General features: G+C 37.0%; 2 protein-coding genes across 10 annotated transcripts in view; both read right to left on the bottom strand.

Annotated features, from left to right (window-relative positions):
* LOC105213405 (uncharacterized) overlaps positions 1 to 7,699 on the bottom strand; it is a 27,800-nt gene extending 20,101 nt beyond the window's left edge. Inside the window, exon 1 of one of the 2 annotated variants that reach the window (XM_054233423.1) lies at positions 7,633 to 7,699. The gene's annotated coding sequence lies outside the window, so the exon portion shown is untranslated. Of the gene's footprint in view, positions 1 to 4,301; positions 4,710 to 7,632 lie in introns of those variants that run through there. The other variant, XM_011186186.3, reaches the window with a different exon arrangement.
* LOC105213407 (protein enabled) lies at positions 5,697 to 20,809 on the bottom strand. 8 transcript variants are annotated; one of them, XM_054233421.1, is made up of 12 exons: positions 19,009 to 20,706; positions 15,428 to 15,752; positions 15,092 to 15,345; positions 14,237 to 14,480; positions 13,159 to 13,797; positions 12,942 to 13,100; positions 12,689 to 12,877; positions 12,492 to 12,612; positions 8,464 to 12,410; positions 8,203 to 8,401; positions 7,904 to 8,113; positions 5,697 to 6,338 (listed from the first exon to the last, which is right to left on the bottom strand). In XM_054233421.1, exons 1-9 carry the CDS (start codon positions 20,178 to 20,180, stop codon positions 12,382 to 12,384), a joined length of 3,132 nt encoding a protein of 1,043 aa, XP_054089396.1. In that variant the 5' UTR covers positions 20,181 to 20,706; the 3' UTR covers positions 5,697 to 6,338; positions 7,904 to 8,113; positions 8,203 to 8,401; positions 8,464 to 12,381. The 8 variants fall into 8 exon arrangements, with proteins under 8 accessions (XP_054089396.1, XP_011184508.2, XP_011184512.2 ...); XM_011186206.3 differs by having other exon boundaries at positions 8,203 to 10,210; positions 10,275 to 12,410; XM_011186210.3 differs by having other exon boundaries at positions 8,203 to 12,410; positions 14,237 to 14,468; positions 19,009 to 20,809.

Genomic DNA, 20,809 nt, shown 5'->3' with positions numbered 1-20,809 from the left:
GGATGCGAGTTTTCAATTGTAGTTGATATTTGCAATCATTTGTGGAACGTCGTTTGCGTGTGAAGACTATATTTACAGCGTTGACAGTGCAAAATTGCCAATAAGCAACAGACACACATACACATTTGTAAATGCACAGGCATAGAAGTGTACAGTTGCTTTAACGAGGACAAAACGATTCACTGATTGACTTGAGATTGATGCATGCAGTTAATTACACGCTTATACTTATATAAACTCATATGTATTTATGTAATACATGGTACATAATATACTATATATGGTGGTAATATATGGGTTTAATCATTATGAAAAGTGCGGAGAGCTTGTTATTCTACTTTACAATTTATTTTGCAGGTTTCGTCTAATCCAGGTTTCACTGTATACTTAACAATTATTAAAAATAAGACTATAAATATATGATTATTGTTAACCTGAGAGTATAGAGTATCTATATTTACACTCAGTGAGCCCCGCAAATAATTTTCCTTCCTTAATGTTTTCTTTTAGTACTAGGTAATTGAGGTAATTGCTCCGTTTAACTCGTGATGGGCTATTATTACTGAAACCTGTTCTTCAATTGTTTAGTTTACGTATAGAATTATATAAATATCTACAACTTTGAGTATAGTTATAATTAATTCTACGACGAAATCAACTCCATTACTTCACACACTCGCACACACAACTTCAAGAAACGGATCTATTAGAGAATATGTAGATTATAATCACATAGATCTCTTGAGTATTCATGAGCGTTAAATGCACGTTTTCAAGTTCTTGAAAACGCCAACTGTGCCTCGAAAGCCTTGATACAGAAAATAACGTCAGCAAATCTACAATTTAAAGTTGTCTTTTAATCTTTGCAGAAAACACAAATATCCTTGCACATAAATGCCGATATAAATTCATGCCTCGAGATTGCCATGGTGTACCAACCACATAACCATAACCGAAGCGGAGAGTAAGAAAGCATTTCATGTGTGAATCTAATAAATTTCAGTCTCCTCTGGGTCACGCACACACATTCAACAGTATAAACACACCCAACGGAAGCGGAAACTGGGTCTCGGTGACATATTCACATTCGCGTCGGCAGACAGAGCACATGTAGCTATGAACTGTGTTACATGCCACCTTTGTATGTATGTATGTGAAAGCTTATGTAAAGCATTCTGCAGCACCACTCGTGAATGGTTATGAATGAAGAGTACTCAAGCGTTTGTGGCAATTTTCGCTGCACATAAATGGCAAATGGCAAATATAAATGAAAACATAATTTTTCCTGAGTTCAAAGCGCATGCATACGAATCTATTTTTAAACATTCGTACATGCGAGGTGTGTTCAAAAAATAACGGGAATTTTTGCTAAACGAAAATTCATTCGTCTACATTAATGTTGTGGCATTCAAAATACTCTCCATTTGATATTATGCACCTATGCCAGCAATGCTTCCAACACTTCTCCAACTCGGGATTTTTGTGATAGCCTTTGGCTCTTTCAGTGATTTCAACAACTTGTAAAACAACGGCCCTTTTCGCTAGCAAAGTAAACGTTTTGCCTTGAAAAAGGAACAGTCTGCATACTAGATGTGTGGACTAGTTTAAAAACTAGTTCATAACCAGTTCATTTTACTATCGGGTGTATATATGTACATCATGCTCGTGATTCTCGTTACACGGTTGAACTTGCAACCTTTGTTATACTTAGAAATGACACGGGAAGTTCTGGTTATTCTATTCTTTTGTTACGGCCGGTGAACTGAGTGTCAAGCAAAAAATGAGAGTCATGCTCCTCATGAATATTTAATAAGCAATGTGAGTCGAAGAATGCCATTCCATAGGTGGCGCAATCATAGGTTTACCTATATCTACAATATTTGATGCGAACGAGTTATTTAATTACTCTATTAGCGCCTCTGATGGTGAGGTTAGAATAGACAAGGCTACATAAATTGTATGTGAATATTGATTTGTTGGCATTTAGGTATGTATATTCCATGTAGAAATCATGTATGTATGTATAAAGCATTCAGAACATCACCGAATCTATGTCAACTATAGTAAAGGTCTGCAAGTACAGCGTTCAAACCCCTTCGATGAAAGATTCTCCACAATAAGTCACCACTCAGTCTCAATTTTTTTATGTCTCTTCGATTACTGAAAGATTTTGGCACGAATTGTCATTGTAATTTTTTTCGAAATTCTATTAGATTTTGTCAGCGAAAATGTGTGTCTGAACACCTTTAAGTGTGTATGAGTTTGTTGCTTGTCCATATTTGTCTGTACGAGATCACTTTGAGTGCGATCCTTTTTTGCATTTTAAAGACTTTTATTCTTCTTTTGGCTGCCCATTTAAATGCTCAGTTCAATTCAAATGAATATTGTGCTCGCAAAAATAAAATAAAAAAATTTTAGATAGACAATAAATAAAATAATGAAGCGATCATGTGAGGCAATTGGAGTGAGATCATTGAGGTGATGCCCGTATCCAATAACGACTGGCATAGCTTACATTCCACGCAGTGCGAACAGAGTACAACAAAAACAAAAACAAAGGCAGAGCATTGCACAAGTAAGGAATACTAATTCGAGGTTAGTTGCTTTTAGGCAACTTTTTATTTAATTGGCTTTTCAGAAAGGTCGTCAATGAACATTTGATTTGATGACGAACTATTATGACAGATGCTTTTGAACTATGGAGGTTGACTAATAAATGTCTTTACGTTGATAAACGTTTTCTTCTACACTTTAACCCTTCAGATACGTACATATGTAAGTGATGAAAAGCTCTTTGCACTTTTGAGATGTTACTAAGATTTTTGGACGCACTTTTTAGAACGATTTATACTCTCTGCATCTAAAAAAAATCAAACTCAAAATCACTCAAATTACTTTCTTGTATTCGCAAGGATGTCGTCGCAATTTCTGAGCTTTAATCCAAACTGAACTTTTCATACCATCGTGAAGGATTTCATACTTATGTATGTATGTATGTATATGACTCGTATAAATTTATATGTGTGTACGAGTACATGCCGAAGGGCGAAAGTGGTGTGTTTTGTAAACAAAACGGAGACGGAGAGTGCGCAGGGTGCAAAGAAGGACGTTGGAGACAGTGGTGCCAACTTGTCTGAAAACATACAAACATTTTGAAGTTAAACGCCGCCAATCCTTCATGCAACATAGTAAGAGACGGTTTGCTTTGTTTAGCACGTGAGTATACACATTTTCATGTGAACTTCGTACATAAATAAATTGGGGCTAAGTTGTCTTCGATACGAAATTTTCAACCGCTCAAGCTGATGTGGTAAACTGGGTTAGTAGCGTAGCGAATAGTGGAGAATATGCTAAATGCCACAATCAATAGTTGCAACAACAACAAACAAGCACACAAAATATATAAGAAATGAGGCAGAATTGGATGAATGGCGAAAGGATGAAGGATAAACATGAAAAGTGAAACAAGTGCAAGAAACAGACTTGCTGTATTGCAGAGGAGAAGAGACATTTAGCAAACTTATACACATTAACACTGGGGAATGTATATACATATTTACTGGAATTATTTAATTTGAAAGCAAATAAATCCAAAAGAGCTCCAACGTATATAGTTTTAGATTCTTGTGAATTTATAACCACAATTTTTTCGGTATGTAGATAGGCACTTCCGGATTCCGGTGAAACTTTTTATAATTTTTGTTGCTGCAATTTCGTAAATACCCCACCAGTTTTCATGCATACCCATACACATGTATTTTTGTATATATACATACATATACGAAGTTATGCATGTACATATGTATGAGTATGATTTGAATTAAAGTGAACCACATACTTACATACATATGCACATAGGTATGCTTAAAAGTTAAAATGAATTGTATGTGTATAACGTTGGGTGGCAACGGTGTAAATTATAGGGGTTGCGTGGTAATAGTCGGTTTGGGACTCCTTGTTAACGGTTTCCCATCATGCAGCAATTTGTCAGTGGGTATGGTGACCCAGTTTGGAGCTTTAACCGAAAAATGCCACTTACAACCGATTACTTATAATTATCTGTTTGTATTTGTATTGCATTCAAGACATACGAGTAATAAATTGAGCGTTTAACTAATAAAGCAAATTGCTAAAAAAAAAAAAAAACTTTAGACTATGAATAAAATGTGAGCTTTTTGGAGAGTAAAAAGTACCTCTTTTAAATCCTTTATATTTTTTGGTATGTATGTCCATACATTGGTTTCTATGTTAAATCATAAAAGTATGTACTGTTAAATTTAGAAAAAAATAACGTTACTTACATGTCACCAAATGCGTTCCACAGCGATTGCAGCCAATGGAAAGGTCAAAATCCGTCAACCAGTTTCGTGATTCCAAGTTTAATTCCAAATACGTCGGTATATATGTATGTACATATGTAGTTTTCAGTTGTGCGCAAATTCAAAATATTTCGTTGGCAAAATGTTATTTATGCATACGAATTGTTTGTTGTTGTCGATGTGTCACCAATTGTGTTTTTTTTTTTTGTTCATGGATGAGTTAAAATTTTTAATTAGATGTTTGGATTTTATTGATATCAAATTGTTTGCATTTAGTTAGGTATATACAATTTTGTACACAAATTAAGAAGCACACAAAGAAAAGCAACGAAAATGGGTAGGAAGCAAGTTAAACCAGGAAAAAATATGATCAAATTGTTTTATAAAAAATATTTTTTAAACACATTTGTTTTCAATATACGCTTAATTAGACTCTTTCACATACATATACATATATGTAATGTAGGCCTTTCGATTATGTTGAATTCACATGAACGCCACAAAAACAATGCTAAAATGGTTATGATAAAATTTTGTTCAGAGAAGATTTGTTAAAACAATCGTATGCGAATAAGAACACATGTTAAAACGTCTTGATAATGTGTGTGTGTGTGTATGTGCAGTTAGTGAAAACAGTTACACACATAGTTGTGTATGTATTACCAAAACAAAGTTAATTATTTTAAAATTTCGATTTGTTAATGCACAGATAAATATCAACTGTAAACCGTTATGTACTTAATGTTTAAATACAAATATTTTAAACTCGTAAACTATACACATTGCCCAGCATTAAACCGTTAAAAGCGCTGGCGCTGGCGAGGCTCGCAGTTCGCTACTTAAATATTACTGTTACTTTGCATCCTTCACGTTGTAGTAAATAAGTACACCAATATATTTAAGGCAATAAAATGTCAAGAAATCTGCGACTTTTGTGTGAACGATCTGATATATCCAATAAATCTTTACACTTTGTAGACTCGTCCGTTCACCATCATGTCATGTAAAAATATTCAAAAATTTACAAATTATGAAATATCTTTGTGTTACCAAGTTAATTAAATAAAACCCACAAATTTAAAAATTGTCTTTCAAAAAAAAAGCGCAAATTTTATATAAACAATTCCTTAGAGGGAATTTGGAGTATAAATGAAAGCGAAAAATATTAACGGTAATGTTTTTACACAAGTATAAATACATATATTTATGTCTGTATGTACAAATGCAGGTGTGGTAAGCGTCACAGGAATCGCTGATTGAAATGATCGTATATATGTATGTACATAAGTAATAGAGATATAGAGCAAGCAATCAGGGAGCAGCTACGCCATTAATAAAGAGTATGCCAAAGAGTATGCGAACAACTCACTCGATTGATAGTTTGTGTCTTAAACGTTGTGAAAGGATGAACGTTGTGCGAGTACAACGGAGCAAGGCCACCGGTTGAATTGCTGCGAGTTCGGAAAGGATGCGCTGGTCACGATGCGCCTATGTGTGTCTGTATGTATTTACTGCTTACAAGCTGCACACGTTGAGATGCAATGCCAATCTATATGCACTTTTATATCGCAATACGATAGCACGTATCGAAACTCAGCAAAAGGGAAACACTGAGCGTTGCAGAATTCTCGTTTCTGTTCTGTTTATTTATTATGTTGACTTTCGTTTGCTTTATAAGCCTCGTACAATATGCATATGTACATATATTTTATGGTGCTGGTTCACTGTATTTTTTCGCGAAATAAGTAATTTGGCTTTGTTTCTATAATTGTTCGCTTTTTGCGTATATTCGACGTTTGTTGTTGGAGTTAGATTATATTTGTGTTTCTTCGATTATCGTTTTTGCTTTTCTGTCACACATTCCGTTTGTGACCAATTGCGAAATGCTCTCGTATCCACGAACTCGTAAATATGTATGAATTCAGTGTGCCTTCCTCTGCAGCGCTTGCATTAAGTTTGCTTGAATTTACGCGAGTATAGTCGATGGAGATATCAGAATTTTACGCGCGGTAAAATTTACTGCAAGAATATGAAATATTTTTATTTTTATATTTTATTATGTATTACCGATTGCTATCATTGACTATTCTAGCGGTAACTCATCTAGCTCTTACTCTAATTATTTATTAGTTCTGTCAAACAACTTGAATTTGTTTACCAACAATTGAAGAATTCATAAAGCTACACCGTTTCGGAATGCCACTTGTGCCTACACTCACACACACACATACAAACATACATATGTACGTGACTTAGACTATGTATGTGCGTGTGTGCATAGATTATAAATTTTTATTCTACTTTTATTTTTTATTGTTAGTAAACAATGTGCTTATCATGTGGGTTACGACGACGCCCGGGAATGCCTTTGGCGCATATCAACGGAGCACGGCCGCTTTGCCGCCAGTATGAATTCGCTAATGGCTGATGGGTGATAAAAATAGCACTCATTCGTTTGTTATGACTAAATTTTTGGGTGGCAGCCACTTTACTTTTCTTTCATTTCATATATAATTTTTGCATATTTTGTTTTCAATTCAATTTAGTATTGTTCAGCATTTAAATTCGAATTCTATGCATATGTATGCATGTGTATAAGTATGCAGGTAAATATTTAAACTTTTTGAGTTTTCAGATTTACAATAATTATTTTCAGGTTTTCTAGCAATTTTATCTTTTTTTTAATTATACATGTAAACAAATTTACATATTTATATCAGTATGTACGTGTGTGTATATACAATCATTTGCAAACACATTCTTCTGGTTTTTGTTTGGCTACCAAGCGTATCAATATGTTGCCTTCGCTTCACTTTGCGCTGTTATGTCAATAAAACCTGACAAATCATGGCCAAAAGGGGGCTTTGCAGCTTAGTGAGTGGTGGCTGCTGCAGCGATGATATCAGCTGTTCGATTTTCTTATATTTTTTTTTTTATTTTTTTATAGCATATATATTATATATAGAATTCGTTCCGGAAATTCGTTCCACGATTTAACCATTTTCGAAAAGTAACCAAATGGGGGTTGGAAAGCAGCAATTATGTGGTAGAGTGGGGCAGAGAGCACAGCAATAAGCTAGAACACAGTAAATACGAAAAAATCGACAGCAATTTGTAGGCGAACACACACACACACACCACATCACATCACACATTAACATCCATGTATAGTTTTGCCGAAAAACATCGACGGCGCGCACATTTTAGTTAGTCTCTACTTTTTGCTTTATTATTATAAATATTTTCTTTCCATTCTTTTGATCACACAACACTGTATATATTTATGATATTTTTGTTTTGCCGCAGAACGTACCTTACTCGCAGAGTTTCAATTTCAAACTGAAGTCTACTCAAGCAAACGAGAATCTATAAGATAAGCAAGCACACGCACGCACTCAGATACTCACTCAATGGTTGTGCTGTTTTTATGGCAACTTTGCAAAGCTACCGCACACGGCTACACAGATTCGCCTAAAACACGTCACTGTTTGCCCCAGTTCTCCACATGCGCCCTTCACAGCGCACAACCGTTTTCCATTCTCTCGCTCTCACACTCTCACGCACACATAGCCATTTTCTAATACCTGTTTATGCACCATGCGAAGTCTATCGATGAGCTTTCCGACAAGTGCAAAGCTTTAAGTTGAATTTAACTGTTTTAGCCAATTTCGGTTTGTTTCATGTACTTCATTTACGCCTAAAACTGTGCTTCATTGGTTAGAAGACTTCCTGCGTTTAACGGTAGACCGAATATTCAAATTTCACCTGAAACCTGCTGACAGAAGAGCAAATAACTGAAATAAAAAGAAAATCAAATTAAAAGTGTGAAAATAAAAACGAATTTAATAGATGTAATAACCAAAAATAAAACTATTAAAATCACCTGAATACAACGTATTCTCCTAGACCTGGTTCAGCTGCCTTAAAATTCAAACAATCGCAAAACCCGATTCCAATAGCATGCATGGAAAAGTCACTATAACTATCATTGCTGATTATAAAAAAGCACTGATACTCCACATGGTAATAAATGAGTACGAATACATCATTCGGGGCTGGATTAGAGTTTGCTCAACTTACATCTGCAGAAATTCAAATACATGTTTAACATAAGAAAGCAAAAATGGATTAAACCAAACTATACTTGACTCTCGTAGCTTAAAGCAGATCGTTGAAAAATAAATTCTTTAGGTTGTTCGGCTAAATCAGATTCCCTTTGGGCAACATAAGCGACGTGTATTTGCTTGGCAGCTCGAAAAAGTTCATCGGGTCGCGTTGCAGAAACTTCCCCAACCCATTATTATGCTGAAATATACACATTTCTTGTTGTTTTATTTTACATAAACTTTTTGTTGGCTTTATTTCATTTTCGGTCTATTTTGCTTTTGCATTACCATATGTGTGTGTGTGTAATTGGATTGCATGTATGCCAGTTATTACATTTTTTACTTTACTTTTGAAATCGTTTTACTTCCGAAATGCTGAATTACTTATTTGTATCTTGAAATGCAACGCTCAGTGTCGTCTTGTGCCTTTTAGCTACTTGTCAATTTTGCTGCCACATATGTAAGTACTCGTATGTACATATGAATTTAGATAGTCTTGTGTTTGTATATCTTCTTGAATATTCATATTCTTTATTATTTTGCATTTAATCCTTCTTCGTTTAGTCATTAATTAGATTCTTCGTATGTATGTATGTATATTCAACACTTTATTATTTATTACTAAATTATCAATTAAATGTCAATTGTAAAAAATCATCGCTTTGTTTTTGTTTGGTTTTTCGTTATTCTCTTATACTGTATTTGTTTAAATTAAAAACTTATTCAATTACTTAGATTTTAAGCGTGTTTAGTGGTATTAGATACATACATCTATTACAATATAAACAAGGATGTGACAGTTATTTGTTTAATCTATATTTTTTGTTGTTGCAGTTATCATCACTCAAGAAAAAATAATATATGTAAGTAGTATACAACAACAATATGTCTAGTACGCCATGGATGCAAAAATAAAATACTGAAAGCAAACAAAGTGGGTAAACGCCTCCGAAATCTTTGTACACACTTGGTACACACAATTTATTGGTATTTGTTTTCAACACTTGGCGACGCTTGACTTTCGAACGTTCATTATATGCTTATATGCACATGTTCCATTTCGATTTCTAGAGTCATCTCTCAACTGATTTATAGAGCGCCTCTGTTTTGCTTCACTGTGCTTATGTAAACTACATTTATTTAAGCTTATACACTAGTTTGGTTTTCTTTTTTACTCACAACTGTATTTCCATGCAATGCATACACTTCTGCACAAATCCAAGCTCCATTTGTATGTAATGCATTCACTATATCCTATGTATATTTGTATTTGTTTATGTGGTAACGCTAAAACAATTTTACTATTTGCAGACTTCTTGCCGAATACTTGACACTTGAAACAAAAACGCGCTGCAGTTCGAAATTTCAAACCGACGACCTGGGAAAGTTTTGAATGCGTTCGCGTGGAAATCGTAGATTTGGACAAGTCGTGTGTCCGCAAGTCAAAGACAAATAATTCGAAAAGCGGCTGAATGCAAACTCAAAAAATAAAAATTAAATTGTGTCAACGTTAAAAAATATTCAAATTTTACTGCAACATCCATCACAATAAGTGGCTCTGGAAGACACGTTCTTTTAATGTCCATATCCTATTCCGCAACAGTGTCTATTAGCATTACTTTTGAAGACCGTTAGGAAAAAGTCAAATTGATTCTTCTGTTTTCTTTTGTTGAGTCTCTAATTCAGCCAGTTCATTGAAATAAAATTCTGCCTTGTCTTGTGCACTTGCTGTTTCTACCATTTTTTTGATTTCTCAAATCACCAGTAAATTAAATGTATTTATAACTGTAATGAAGACATGAACTGCAAGTATTCGATTTACTATGCCATTTAGTGTTACTTTACTTACGCACTACTTATTTGAAGAAGCTTCCAATATTCGAATCTCAGAATTTCCGTTACTTAGTATACTTTGCTAAATATTCCGGCCGAATTCATTTACATTCGCATTCGGAGCTCACCAACGCTGCGTCGATCTAATCGCGTGTACATGTATGTATGTATATATTAACAGTTAAGTTTAGTACAATATTTTTTTTTTTTAGTTTTAATCTCTTACAATCCATGAATGATTTTATTCGTTCATTTCATTGGTTTTATTCACGTTTGATACAATATTATCAGATTATGTATATTATATAATAGTAATAGTAACATTTAGAAAGCAGTTCTCTTCTGGTATATAATCGAATTTGTGTTTAGTTTTTCTTATTCTGGTTTTTCATTGTTTTCATATTATATTTGCTTTACAAATTGTTGAGATATTTGCTATTTAGTACATATAATATTAATGAATGGTCGCATGAATGCACTTAAATCGCGCTATAACTATGTATGCATGTATGTATGTATGTCTATATGTATGTATATGTAGAAGTATACGTTATAAATAAATCACACAGAACGGTGTGTACGTGCAAAAGAAATAAAAATGCATTTAAGTAATAGAAATTAAAACATATACTTAACATATGTATGTATGCGCTTGTACATGCGTATGTGTGTATAAAAAAATCGAATGATAAATTTGGCGTTATCATTCAATTACAAACGATTCGCTCATTTATGTGGTTATGTGTTTTAAAAATGTTTCGTATCAAAAGCATATATAAATATATATATATATATATAATGGATTTAACAGATTCAATGAAGTATTCAGTTTTCGTTTTGTTTGTCGCAGTCCGTCTAAAAATGCTTTGTCTACAAAATGGGAAATTATCTTACAACGACTGCGATATGTTAAGGAACTATAGAATTTGAGAATTTGTATGCAGCGATTTATAAAGTTAAATACACAAAAATAATACATATTGGCAAATTTTGTACGAGAGACTTGCTTGCTTGCTTGTTTAACTGTTTAACTACCTGAAAATAACCTACGAAAAGTGTTCCTTTTAGTCAAAATAAAGCACAAAAAATATACATTTTCAACTAAAACTATGTGTGTATGTCGATAATTATACTAATTGTCCAAGTTTTGTGTTTTTGTTTTTGTTTTTGTTATAGTAAACTATGTCTATAGTAGATGTAATATAAATACAGCGAACATCGTATGATCGGTTTGAACATATAATTTCCTCAATTTTGTATATATTATGTGTATTGTGTAGATTCATGGAGCGAGCAACGTTATATTACACTTAAATATTTTATATGTATGTATTTATTTATTTAGTTTTTATCTAATACGAATTTTTTAATAAATTTATAGTACGAAGGTTCAACTTCGCGAGATATTTTCGAAATATGAAACGTTTGCTTGTTTGCACCTACACAAAGCGACATTAACATGAACTACTCGTACAACGCGTTGCATTCATTCTTCAGATAACGTACTATTTACTTTGCCAGTGTTTTTTCGCGTTGTTTAGCATAATGTATACATACATACTTGGGTATGTAAATTAACATGAAAACATCGGCAATTTTAGTGAGTGTGTGTGTTTTGTGGGATATCATTTTCACTGTCATCATTTTAGTATTATTTACTACTACATTAAATTTGTATTTAAAAATTTTCAATACGTATTCAGTTCATTGTTTATTCGTTACTTGTTATTAATATTGTTGTGTTGTTATGACCGTTAGATTGGCACCAGCGGCGCTACATATCTGAAGTTGGCATCCGAAGCTACGTGTTTTTAGCTCGAGTAATGTTTGTTATTTCTTTATCTTAGCCTTTATGTATAATTATGGAAGTAAGTATTCCGTTTTCCATTTAAACGTTTGTAGATAATATTTATATGTATATATATAAAAGAATGTTTGTTGTATTTTGCAATTTGCAGTTTGTTGCTAAATTAAAACAAATAGGTCCACAACGGATTTCAATACACTCCACCCATCCATCTATTTATCCAGCTATCCAACTACTTCATTTTATCACCGACAAATATATTTTTGATCACCGTTCGGCGGCTGCTAATGCTGCTCGTGCCAGACTGTTGCCGATCTTATCTTCGATTGAATTCGGATTTTATAACTGCAAACAATAAAATTATTATTAGACTCGCACATGTTTACAGAGTATAAGTGATTGACAAATATGAGAAGCAGCACTCACCTTCTATTATTTCTTGTTTGACCTTTTGTATCTCAGAACGAATCTCTTTCAGTATATCAGCCTTTAAAGTGTCCAACTCAGTGCTCGATAAAGCCAATGACAGACCATCGCCATTAACCTGCTGTACGACAACAAATGCCAAATCAAATACAAATATTTTCAAAATACCATATGTTATGCAAGGGAATGGTACAGACCTTAAGTATCGTTTCCTCGCTAGCGCTACCGAATCGCTTGCGCATCGGTCGTGGTGACTCACTACCACTGTTCGATGTGGTGTTGGAAGAGGCATTGCAATTCGTATTCGATGATGATGAGCCCAGTTTGTGTGGTAAAGTGTTGGACTTTTCCCAGGGTCGCTGTTTTACTTCCGGTTCGGCTTCGGGCTAGAATAGTGCATTGAAAATGGTATAAATTTCGAGTTGATAATTAAATAGACACACGGTTTACCTCTTTCTTTTCGGCTTGAGCACGTCGTCGTGCCAATGTTTTAGCCATTTCGTCCATCATGGAAGCCATACCGGTTGAGCTCCGTCCGATTGTGCCATAGTTACCGCTACCACCGCTAGAGGTGCTGCTACCGCTATTCTCTGTGGGTGCCGCCGATGGCTGGAAATCAATGGGGATATTACGATTATTTCGAAAACAGTTTGCTGTTACCAATTACCTTATTCTTCTTCAGTTTGGCTTGTTGCAACTGAGCCGCCAATGAACCCATAAGATCGGCCTGAGGATCGTCTTTTTTCGTTGAAGGAGCGCCTCCCGCCGGGGGCGGAGGTGGTGGTGGTGGCGCAGCTGCTGCCGGTGGTGGTGGCGGTGCAGCTGGTGCTTGTGGTGCGCTACGATTAGCATTTGCCGGTGGCGGCATCGGTGCTGGAGGTACACTACTACCACCCATCATAGGTGGAGCCGGAGCACCTATGCCTCCGAATGGAGGTGGTGGAGGCGGTGGCGGTGCTGCAGCGGCACCAGCAGCAGCAGTAACACCTACGCCACCACCGCCACCACTACCATTCTGCAATACACCACTTGGAGCTTGTGGTTGTTGCATCTGAATTGGTTGTCCACCATATATGCCACTGCTCGAGCTAACGGATGTGGGCAGCGCTGGCTGCGATTGCGATGAGGAAACATAAATTGGACCGCCGCCACCGCCGCCGCCACCGATACCATTCTGATGTGGTGGCGGCATTGGTGGCTGGGGCGCCCCTGGTATGCATTGTGGCGGCGGCTGTTGCTGTTGTGAATATTGATGCAGATTAAGATTCGGATTAGAATTAGATAACATAAAGTGGCTGGGCTGGTACTGTGATGATGACGAATGATGTTGTGGTTGGTTGCAATGGTTGCAGTGGTTGGTGGTAGTTGGTGTGATAAAAATTATGGCAAGTCAAGCAATACAGGCAACAGGCATTACAGATAGGCGGGCGGGCGGACAGGCAGCAGGAGTTTATTGGATGTTTTCAATATTTATGTACATTTATCATTTTTCAGTTTTTTTCATTTTTGATTTTTCCGATCGAAGGCCAATTTCAAATGGTGGGTTCCAAAGTTGTGTAAAAGGATCAAGTTTAAACCAAAATTACAACAGAACAGAGAATGTAAAGCACACAAATTTGAGATGAAATGAAAGAGAAAATTAAAGCGTAAATAAACGATCACAAAAAGGAATAGTTTTGCATTGAGTCTATCCCCTGAGAATACACATTCACCAAATGCTGAACGGTTGTCGTTGAAATACATACCTGTGATTGTTGCGGATAGCCGGCGTTGACCAGCTGTTGTGCGGAATAAACGGCGTGCGAGGCCTGCGGAGCCTGTTGCATCTGCTGAGGTGCGTGGTACTGTGGCTGACCTGGTACGGGTGGAACATGCGTCTGTGGCTGCAAACCGTTCGGCTGGCCCGCCTGTCCATATGGCGGCTGTGGCTGTTGCTGCGGTATTGTCATCTGCTGCGGTTGCGGAGCCGCTGGAGCACTAAGGGAATTTCTTTAGTGGTGAAATGGATTTTTTCGGATAGGCAAATTCGAAAAGGAAGAATTTGATTTCGATGTGATTTGACGTGACAATTAAGTGGAGGAATTAAAAAGTGACAGATGACAGGTATCGGGTTAGTTAGTAATGAAATGAATGAAATTGAAGAAGAAAAGAAATTGTTATGCAAATATAAGTAAATAGAGTGTGTATCAGAAAGGGAGGTTGGTTATTGCGGAGGCGATGAAACAATTAATTAGTCAATTTTATAGAATGAGTGAAAAAACAATAAAAAAGAAAAGAAAAGTAAAAAAACGTGTTAACCAAAATTATTAAAAACGAAAAATATATATATTTAATAGAATAATATATAGATATGCGTAATATTAATGAGAAATTGTTTCGCGAAGAAAATCTAGTCAGAAGATCATCTATATAAAAGTTCTTATTAAAACTCAACTAAACTATAAACTTAAAATATCAACTTAAGATTAAATTTTTTTCTCCGTTACGTGAATGGGATGGATATGATCAATATTTTCGTTTATATATGATCAATATTTTCGTTTAAATCTTTTAGTGAACCTTCAACGGCATAAGAACTACGCATAAATGTGATTATTTACCTGCTGGTGCGATGATGTCCCTGCGGAGTCGGTGGGCTTTGTGGTATATTGTTCTGATTGGCCTGTGAAGTTGGGGTTTGTGCGGAAGGTGTGATTTGTCCAGTAATTTGTTGTTGCTGCCGCAAAATCGCCGCATCCTCACTAGTCATCGTGCGATAGCCCATATCCTCCTCATAACCATTCCCGTTTGTGGGCAAACCCATACCCATAGCGCCACCCATAGCCGGGTTGTTGACCAAACGACCACTGAGCACCTGAAACGCAAAGTTTAGTAATATTCAAATATTAATATTGCCAAGCGTGTGCTTAAATTGCCAAATCAGTTAAATTACTCACATCCAATGCGTGAACCATGGCTCGAGCGAATGCATCCGCATCATTTTGTGAGGAAAAGTTCAAACCATAAACGAACTTCGAATCGCGCCATTGATGAAAAGTGGGTGTGGCTTGATTATATTTGAGACCCTTCAGTATAGAACAATTTATGACGACCTCGTGATCCTGAAGTTTGCGCCCAACGATGCGGAATGTATTGTTCTGTTGATGGTGGTAGATCTGCACTTTGCTGAGACCGGCCGAGGTGCCCGATGGCAACCAGCGCTTCAGGTTATCATCGTACACCATGACGGAGGCGCGCGCGCCAATAATACTTTGCTCACTACTGAAAAAAAAAGAAAAACAACAACATGAGAATAGTGGGAATATCTCATATTATGTAATATGTAGAATCAAATGTCAGCAACTTCAATGAGTTTAAAAGGAAATGAAATAGTATGAAACCTTTTGCGATTGCATTCTTCAATACCTACATACATAGGTACAAGTATGTGTGTACTTGGTGGGATCATATATTTGGACTTAAGTTAGCAATGGTAAGAAAAGTGTAACACAAAACCCGACACATCGCTCCTACTTGTCAAACACACTCATGGGGTGTGACATTTCCCCACCATTCTTTCTCACAGCTCGCCACCGGACCCAGCGCAGCTTAAGAATGGCATGAATAACTTCTAATGAATACAAGACCAAGAACACTGAACGGAAAGTTAACAATTTATGCATTGTTGCAATGGCAGAAATCGCAAGCGAATGCGATTTGCGGAGAAACTATTAGAAATAAACTGGGAAAACAAGTCAACATAAATACATATGAATGCCCTCGAGGTACTTTAGGGCCTTTGACCGAAATCAACATAACGATTTTTATAGAGCACGTTAATCCCTTGCGTTGTAGTGTATACGTCGATTGACTCAGTAGATTTCAAAAAGCTTATTCTCGCGAATCTTCAAATTGTTATGGCAAATATCGATCACATCTTTAGACTCGCTCATACCATTTGTTGTATACTCGCATAAAAATAACACATTGTTGTAGATAAAGTAAATCAAGACACATAAGCTAGAACAATGCGCGAATATATTTTTTGCTTCAGAGCTAATTTCAATGAAAGCGATTGTAGATACATATGTAAGACTTTTAAGGATTAACACTGTCCAAAACGCCCAAAAAAGCTTGACATAATGACTTAGAAAAAAAACGCATATTTGTTGGTTTGTTTACTCAATTTCATGCCGATATACTTAAATACAAACGAGTTCTGCGATTATGCCACAACCGCAGCCAATAAGCGTTTACGCTACAAACAATAGGTGTGCGGAGCAAAATACTGACAGACAAACAGACAAAGCATTGTTCTGCATAAACCCGAGTTGTCTTTCTCTGCAGGAACAATGCGAGATACATTAAAAGCATGAAAAAGTATCGAAATTCATTCACCGATAAAAAACATCCACTCAGCATTTTCGCAGTTTTGCTTCGAACCATTTAATGTAGCGACACTCAGCAGTCTGGCAGACCGACTGCACTTCGCCTAAACGACCCGGTCTTACCGAAATGGAAATGAAAAAAACTGCAATGGCTAAAAACAAGAGTCAACACAGAAGGCGGTCGAGTTGATGTGTTCACAAAAAAAAAAAAAAAAACACAACAAAAACACAGTTACCAAACAACCGAAGGCAAAGAATATAAAAAGCAACGAGGAAAGAAAAGAAAAGGCATGAAAACCAGTCGCCGAGTGCAAATACTCGTAACTCTATGAACATATGGTAGACTAGTTCTAGTATTGACTGCTGAGTTGCCATAAGTCAAGCCAGTGCCAGTTTGTGTGCTAAGCGCGACTTCTATGCAGCGCCGGATTTTGCGTTTGTCATTGCGTCTGCTGACATTGACAACAACAAATGATGATGATAATGCCCCGATGACAAAAACGTACGAGTCTTTATATGCATATGTGTGTATTAGTCAAGTTTGTGACTTCATATGTGCATACATAACTGAGTAGGTGTTACGTGTAACGAAAGTGAACTTCTTGCCCAGTTGGACCAGTTGTTGTTGGACAAAAACAAAAAATAAAGGTTTGGTAACTTGGAACATTTGAGTCAAAAGTGAAAACTTTATAACTACTATACTTGCATACATATCCACTTATATGTAGGAGGCCACCAGCAAGTCGTTGCGCTCCAGAATTATATTTGCATGTTTATGCGCTAAATTACAAATTAGTTGTAAGTGCATATATGTATAAGTAAATAAGTTATGGATTTCTATGTAACGTGCCCGTATGGCCGCATAAATTGGAAAATTGCAAGTGAAATTTGTGAGGTACTCGAGCGTTGCAAGTAATTTACAGCTCTAATTGGCGTTGCAGTGCCAGCGATATGCAACATGCATAAGTCTATGCACAGAATATATGTATATGTATACATACATACTTAGATGTACATAGATGAAAAATATTAATAAAATCGCAGTTTTGGTTGCTGCACACACAAATCATGCGTTGATTGGCGTTTGCTGATTGAAATTTAATTGCGCATAATTTAGCGATATTTAAGGCGTTGCGCTGCCAATTCGAGCAAATCAAGGTTATGCGAGATACCTCTATGTATGTCTATGCAAGCATTCATTTATATGCACATTTTGGCACTGTGAACTTCTCGGGCAAGCAGCAAAAAAAAGACTACTGGAAACTAAAAATACAAATAAGAAAATAAAAATCAATCTTAAGCATTAAATACATAGCGAATAAAAATGTCTGAAAGAGCACAGAAGAAGAAGAGCAAAAGTTTTATGCTTTAATATGTCATGTGTTATGTGTTTATCAGGGCAATGCCTGTGCGCGAACGAAGATTACAACTGCCGGTGCTGTTGCTCTTGCCCCGGCGCATATGAGCTGAACACATATTGAGGCCATGACTCACGGGGATATCGACATACAATAAACGTGCCACAGTGGACTCGCTCGAACGAATGTAGAATCCAATAAGAAAAAGGAAGTAAGTAAATGAAAATAAGAAATTAAGTTCTCGGCGGTGGACACGTACGAGTGTAAGAAAACGATTAGAGCAATAAAAGTGTGAGGCTAAGCAAACGGGCATTAAACTGCCGGAGGAACATAGCTGGTCAATAAACTTTCAACTGAAGATTCAAAGTTAAGATAATATTCACTTCATTAAAATATGAAGTTTTTAGAAAGAGTAAGGAATACATGGACGCTATCATAGTGTAAATGTTCCCATTTCCAGATTTTACAATTATCTTGAACATCTATGTAACCATAAGCGCTGAAGCGTTAAACTACCCACACACATCCCTCCTAATTGAGGGGAACGATATCTGCATTGACCGTTTTCACACGGGCAATTTTTGTCGCGGCAATTCTTAGTTTTATAGGAGAGGGGGCGACCAAGGGAAGCTAGAGAGAGAGAAATTCTCTTCTCTTCGTCGCCCCCTCTCCTATAAAACTAAGAATTGCCGCGACAAAAATTGCCCGTGTGAAAACGGTCATTTATAACTAATTATAGAATTCTCTGCCTATGAGTATCTTATGCAGCAATTGCTGCTCTTTGCAACGTACACATATCCATTAGCGTTCGCTGTTATTGTTGGCCAATTACTAATTAAATTCGCTTTGACCGAATTATGACGCGTTGTTTGCGGATGATAATGCTGTTTATGTTGCGCTTCTTGTTGTTGTTGTTGTAATTTCAGTTGTTGTTGTCTATATGCGTGCAATTGTTGCAGTCCGCCGCTGTCATCGTCGCCATAATCGTCATCGGCGTCGCCCTCACCCCCCACAGACCGGTCGTTCCGCAAACAAATAGACGGCATGGAGTGCGTGTGTTGCAATTTGCGTGAATTGCTGAACGACAGCGTGGAGGAGCGCTGCGACATAGACAAGGGCGATGCCGAACCCAAGCGTCTAGCATGAACCTCAGCATCCACAATAGGCAATGAACCAAACCCCGCCATTCGGCCATCACTGCCCAACATAAAATCGCTATCTTTATCCAAATCGTTGCCCTCAATGTCATCAGCTGCTAAGTATGAGCGCAGTGGCGGATGATGCGTATTGTAGCTGTAGTCTAGTGAACGCGCTCCGACGCCACCACCACCACTTGAATTGTTGACTATGTGCGGTGCCTCATAAATGGGTGAGGTTGGCGTTGTTGCGGCCATAGGCAATTGTAGCACTAGTTTATGATGCTCATAGAATGTTGTTGTTGGTGCGGTCGCAACGGTTGCTGCTGTTGTCGCTGAGTTGGATTGGTGTAGCAATTGATGCTGCTGCTGCTGCTGATGGCGATGGAAGTGCGGGTGTCGATGATCAAGCATGTTAAGCTGTTGCAGCTCCTGTATGGAGTAGTAGTAATGGGAATCGTCTGGCTGATAGAGACGGGCGATGGCGGGATTGCTGGCGGATAGTGACGATGCTGAGGAGGGCGTGCGCGATGGTGGCGGTGGGAAAAATGATTCATCTTCATTACTGGCAGCTGCGCTATTGGCTGCCGACTGTGCGACTTCGGGAGTGGACTTTCTGTGTTTTCTGCGCATTGTTGATGTGCTCACATCAATATCCGCTAGACTTTGTGGGGTCTGTTGTTGTGCGGAGCCACTTTGATAAGCTAGTATTATTGGTCCATGCTGCGGCTTGCTGATGTATATACCACCATCGACGCAGTCCTGAGTGGAATTTTTGTGACTTGGTTTTTTACTCTTAAACGATGCTTTGGCGTAAAGTTTTTTCATTGCTACAGAGATCACACAATCAATGCCCACTCAAACAAAAATGTATTTGATTCATATATTTTCTTGAGACTTTTAAAAATTACTCTTTTTCTTTTGGTTATAATTTGGAATGCACTTCAATAACTGGTTGCTCCTTATTTGTCAGAACATATTGCCAAATAACGAATTCATTTTATACACAAGTCACTTATATTTCGTATTCTACACAAGTGGATTTCTGGCGAAAAATCTAACGAACGCCGCTCAATTATGTATTAAAAATATATATTTTGTATGCCGAATTCGATTGCCAAAATTTCGCAATCGACTCGATAATATGCACTATAACGGCGTTCAGTCAATAGCTGTTGAAATTGTAGCAAATAACTGACACTAGACAACGGAGCGCGCTCGCCGAACGCGATCACAACAAGACTTGATTAACAACTAAAGCCCGCGCAGCGAATACCCTATGTACTAATGGACAGAGTCGAGGCTAAGATTGAGACTGCGCTGGCTAAGCTGGAAATCTATGTGAACACCACCCGGCCGTCAGTCTTCACTCGCAGCGCTGATCAATTGACTCTGGAGAACCAACGCTTTGGTATGCGGTTTGCGAGCGTGATTATCCACAGAGAGACAGCGAGTCT

Source organism: Zeugodacus cucurbitae, chromosome 6 (genome assembly GCF_028554725.1).
Source record: "Zeugodacus cucurbitae isolate PBARC_wt_2022May chromosome 6, idZeuCucr1.2, whole genome shotgun sequence".
Taxonomy (NCBI): Eukaryota; Metazoa; Arthropoda; class Insecta; order Diptera; family Tephritidae; genus Zeugodacus; species Zeugodacus cucurbitae.
This window is presented reverse-complemented; position numbering and strand designations above follow the sequence as displayed.